This window comes from Miscanthus floridulus, chromosome 9, assembly GCF_019320115.1.
Source record: "Miscanthus floridulus cultivar M001 chromosome 9, ASM1932011v1, whole genome shotgun sequence".
NCBI lineage: Eukaryota > Viridiplantae > Streptophyta > Magnoliopsida > Poales > Poaceae > Miscanthus > Miscanthus floridulus.
The window spans coordinates 59,905,799-59,911,197 of record NC_089588.1 but is presented as its reverse complement, the minus strand read 5'-3'; the positions used below and the strand labels follow the sequence as shown (position 1 = coordinate 59,911,197).

Sequence of the window (5,399 nt, the reverse complement as noted above, 5' to 3'; positions counted from 1 at the left end):
GGGTATCCCGTGGGTCCCGCACCGACAATGATATCAGATTTGTATAGTATATATCTTTTAAATTTTACTAGCAAATATACACATGCTTTAGCCGACTTATTAAACTTGGAGATTTAAGCAAGATCATGACTAGTTTACAACAATGTTTATATTTGCACTTCTCCTATATTTCATATACCTAAATTTTAAGATGTTTTCAGGCAACACTTTTGTACTACCAATTAGTATAAGTGAATTGTCACTTTTATGATATGTTATTTGTCTTTATGTCATAACATATCAAATTTTTGTCCATATCATACTATAGAAATAATTATAAATTGTTGAATTGTCTTTGTGTCATATCAGATTTTGTTAGGTTTTTGGTTTTGTCTAATGAGTTTTTTATTCTCGGAACAAAAAATTACAGATTGTGTCTATAGAAATTGCAACGTACTAAAACTACAATTTTAGTATAAAATATATGCGATAATTGTCGCTGAAAAAAAAACTAAAATTCAGACACTTGAAATTTAGCAAATCCCTTATGTTTGGTTTAAACTAAATTAGAAAATACTAAAGTTCATTTAATATTTGTGTATTATTAATAATATTAAAACCTATTTATAAATATACTATCAAATAGTTTCAATGCATCATTAGTAATATTAAAATTAAATAATTAGTCACTATTTATGGAAATAAAACTTTTAAATAGATTCATGATACATTGTTCTTTTGCGGATATGAACGGATATTCCATATTTTTTACAAATACAAATCTAGAATCGGATAGAGAAAACCTGAAAAATGAATTATATACATTCATTTAGTATCCACATTAGAAACTGATAAGAATATAGATATCAGTATTAAAGTTTTAATTGATACGTATGTTGGATAATTCATATATCTATTTTTCATTTTCCATCCCTATCTGGCCGTGCTTGTTGGCGTCGATTGGCTGCATGGCATGGCTGGTTTTGAAGCGTAGCTGCAATGCGGTGTGGGAAGTCCAATTGAGTTGGGTTAGCGCTTTGGCAGAGTGGAGCCGGGCCGGCAGCATGTCAGGGCCGTAGAGGAAGCTTGTCGTGGTCTTGATCATAGTGGCAGCAGCAGTTGTTGTGATTGGCTGCGGCCCTGGCCTCTGTCTTGTTCCAATGGGAACCTTAAGCAAGGCCGGCGGTGCCTGCATCAAGGAGCCGGGTCACCGCCATGATAAGTGCCAATGTCCAAGTTGCCTCAGTGTGAGTCAAAACCAGTGATCACCGAAACCACCCCCAGCTCCAGGACCTCATCCCTGATGTGTACATTGGAGAACTCCAGCAGCACGAACCGCAAACACAATCATCACCGATGTATTGGAGAACTCCTGCAGCACGAAAGGTTGCAAACACCATCAGGTGATGTCGCATGCGACGACCCAGGCACCCTTTGTTGTTGCGCAACCCCTTGTTGAGCACTTTTACGGACTCCATTGCCATCTTGCATTCTCGGTGCCAGAGACCCTGCTCCAGCTCCTCCACTACCATTCGCCACAAATCAAGTTCAAGAAATCAGCATCCGTCACAACTGCACTATTTTGTTAGTGACAACATTTTTAAGTGGTAGCAACCCGATGATGAACAGATCACCTCTTATATGGCTTCATATGATAGAGTTTGAATTCATCACTGAATTTTGCTGCTTCTTCATCAACCCTTTGTTTCAGCCTCCTCCAGGTCCTAAGCATGTCTGCCTGTATTAGGCCACCATACAGCGTCTCAAAGGTGATCTTTTGGGGAAGAAAACCTTTCTCTATCATCTCCATGAAGAACTGGCATGCCTCCCTCCGCTTCTGACTTGCACAAAAGCCATGGATCAACAAGGTGTATGAATCAAGATCAGGACCTACAGTGCTTTCACACATATCGCTCCAAATGTCCTTAACAGTTCCATGTCGATTCAGCTTTATAAACATTCCAAGCAATATGTTGTAAGTGTGAATATCCGGTGCAGTCAGTGAACCAGGTTGCTTCATCTTATTGTACAGTTGCAAGGCACCACTCACATCATTTCTCCCCCGATATTCCTTGAAGAAGCAATTGTAGGTAGCTGGGGAGGGACATACTCCCTCAGCAACCATCTCATCAAGCAAGGTCTCAGCATCTTCCAATCTCCCACAGGAGGCAAGGCACTTTATCACAGATGTGTATGTTGCCACTGTGGGGCAAATGCCTCTATCTTTCATTGAGCGGAACATACAGACACACAACTCAGGTTTATGTGCACGACTGTAAACATGCAGGATGATTGAGTAGCTGGTTACATCCGGGTCAATTCCCCTGTCACGCATCTCCTTCAAGACATCCTCTGCGGAATGAACTGTTCTATCAAATCTGTAATCAGGGTGCAAACTTGCATGTCTGCAGATACCATTTAGAAGAATGTTATATGTAACTATGTTGGGTTCTATCCCATGATCAAGCATATCTCTTAGTAACTTCTGAGCCATGTCACTCCGGTTAACCTTGCACCATCCATATATTAAAATAGTGTACATCTTTTCATTTGGATCATACTTGTATTTCCTCTTATTAAATATCTCCATAGCAACCTGCAATGGTGATAAAAAATTGAAAAGAAAAAAATAGTAACTGAATCTCATGAATTCCTCAAAAAGAGAAAATAATAAGCTAACCAAGGTTAGAGTGATAGCTCATAGCTGAGATATGAAGTTCAAACACTAGGTAGCCAGATAGTGTTTTTATTAACTTTCTGATTTCCTAGTTTGGTTGTCAATTCAAAAGCAGAGGCTTCCACTCAAACCATAAGCACTATTGCTCATACTGTCACTAACATTGAAGAATTTATCCACTAGTTATGGTAGCTAAAGCCTACATTAGTAAGATGTTAACTTTATGATAAGGCTAGCTCATAGTCAACACAAATAACGTCACAAAAAAAAGATCCACTTAACTGAAGTCATCTTCTTTTTAGGTAAGTCACTAAAATTGTCATTCCAAATCAGAATCCAGAATAACATAACGAAAACTGTGTCATAAGATTCCATACTCAGTTACAGACAAGTTATGAGATGAGATTAGAGTATAAAATGGCAACTCCAACTTTATTCAAATACACAAAGTATAAATAAAAAATTAGAAGGACATCATATCGAAAGATAGCCAATTCTCAGGTTACTAATAACATAAAGCAAAAAAAAAGCTTAATTTGATAAAAGCCTCTTCAATAAACTAGAGAACCAAGTTTAGTGAACAATTTAAAAACGCATCACTCTTCCATAGCAACCATAAGCAGTAAGCAAAATATCTAGTTTCTGTCTCCTGAAGCCCTTATAGATACTCTGAGTATTGATTTCTCGAACATGCTACCTTTGACCAATATGCCATTTCATTTTAGAATAATAAATTGTCATATTGTGGTTGATCTCAAAGATGGCCTAGACAGAGATCATAGGCAACCAACAGAGACAATATATATGCTTTAGTAATCTATTGCTCAAAATAAACCACTTGTGATGTTTAGCGTAACACAAAACAATTCATATGAAAATATGAATATTGAGGATTCACATGAGACTAAAACCCGAAGCCCATGTCATATACCATGTGTGCAACTCTCATACCACAAAATAATCATAACATGATAATCTCCGAAGCAAACACTTGTATGCATCAGAATGTAACAAAAAGGTCAGAAACTGAATAAATCATCCAAATAGCAGATAACAACAGTTTCATTAGAAGTTAATACACACCGATCACCATTAAACTACAATCATGGAACACCAATATTCATTCAGACCTGCCAAACTGCATACAACAGACACCAAACTACAATAAGAAGCTAGGATCTTGAAGCCAGGCCACAAAGAGCCGCAGTATGTTGGATAATCAGACTCAGGGCTCCGCGCTCTATCAGCTATCAGTTAGTTGGCACTACGTGTGACTTCAGTTGACAAAAGCGAACAAGATAGCACTAGTGCCCGCGGAGAACTTTCGTTTGTTCGCCTTCTAAAAGGCCTACTGACCTGCCGGTGAAAAGCCGGTTACAAAATCCATAATAAGACGTAGGTAGCGCAAAAGTACCAAAACAACTTTAGCCTACATCCCACTACGCCTGGGTTCCCCTTCCTATATATGAACCTTGAGTAAGGTAGGGTCAACTATACCAATCGTACAGAAAACCAAAAATCTACCACACCAATTTGCAGAAACCGAATGACATCTCATATGAAGATGAAGGGGCTACTTCAAAGCAATGAACTGTCACTCGAATCTACAGAAATGGCCTACAAGTTTCCGACAAGCCAAGAATTCAGGATAAAATCTTTTACACTGAACTCATTCAGTTCAAGAGCATCAGAGGCTAAACGATAAAGTTGGCATATAAATGAACAATTCACAGAAAAGACACCACATTTCATCAAAATATTGAAAAATGAAGTTCTAACCAACCAATCAAACAACAGTCATATCACCAAAAATGCAACTATAGGTTTCCAGATCAAAAACCTTCGGGTACTTGTACTTGCAGAGCGTGTCGAGCAACGTGGCAAACACGGCAGAATTGGCCTCCCTCCCAACAAACGCCTCCATGTCGTCGAACGCGCGGACCGCCTGCCGCGTCATACCCGCGGCGATGTACCTCCTGGCGAGCACTGCGAACGTGCGTGGCGAAGCGGCGCCGTCGGCGGAGGCGTCAACGACGACCCGCCATGCGGCGTCGAACTGGCGCGCGCGGGCGAGGGCGTCGATCACGGCGTCGTAGGCGTCGGGCGGGGGGCGCGTGTTGACGAAGGATGGGTGGAGGCGCGCGGCGTGGAGGAGCGAGAGGGCGAGCTTGGACGCGCCGCGGAGACGGAGGAGGAGCTGAACGAGGAGATCCCCGGTGAGGGAGACGCCGCCGCCGGAGAGGAGCTGGAGCGGTGACTCAGCCGAGTGGAATGGATTGTGGTGCGCGAGGAGGACTCGCGCGAGCTCGTCCGCATCGGGGGACCGGGCGATGGGCGGCAGCGCGAGGGCGTGGGATAGGGAGGCGGTCTCAGGAGGAGCCACGGCGGTGCAGAGCAGGCGGATGGAGGCGGCACGAGCGACGGATCCGCCGTGGGCTGGGAGAGGCGGCGGCATGGCAGGCGGCGGCGAGGCTTCGAGTGTGGAGACTGGAGGACGATGGATCTGCACCGTTGGTAGTTTTGACTTTTGACTCAAAGACCATGACACGATGAAGCCATGTCAGCAGTGTCATAAGGCCTTCCGCAGTGTGTAGGCGATGCTCAAAAAATAATGGACCCCACAACTAAGAATAGGCGCCGGTGCTTCCTATATTGCAGTGTGGTGCAGCTTGTGGCCATCACTTATAGGGCCCACTAGATATAGTAAAGGCCCACTAGATATAGTAAAAAAATCAATAAGGAA

The 5,399-nt window shown here is 42.2% G+C and overlaps 1 protein-coding gene across 1 annotated transcript; it reads right to left on the bottom strand.

Annotated features, from left to right (window-relative positions):
* Nucleotides 1–725: 725 nt before the first annotated feature.
* On the bottom strand, nucleotides 726–5,161 carry LOC136482008 (pentatricopeptide repeat-containing protein At2g13420, mitochondrial-like). Its single transcript, XM_066479266.1, has 2 exons — nucleotides 4,497–5,161; nucleotides 726–2,575 (listed from the first exon to the last, which is right to left on the bottom strand). The coding sequence occupies exons 1-2, from the start codon at nucleotides 5,109–5,111 to the stop codon at nucleotides 1,610–1,612; spliced, it is 1,581 nt and encodes a 526-aa protein (XP_066335363.1). The 5' UTR covers nucleotides 5,112–5,161; the 3' UTR covers nucleotides 726–1,609.
* Between the last annotated feature and the right edge of the window lie 238 nt (nucleotides 5,162–5,399).

Bases quoted from the DNA above. Each gene is read 5' to 3' on its own strand.
- LOC136482008 (XM_066479266.1), bottom strand. From the start codon at position 5,111: ATGCCGCCGCCTCTCCCAGCCCACGGCGGATCCGTCGCTCGTGCCGCC. The intron at 2,576-4,496 runs GTTTTTGATCTG...TCACCATTGCAG, and splicing joins GCAAGTACAAGTACCCGAAG to GTTGCTATGGAGATATTTAA.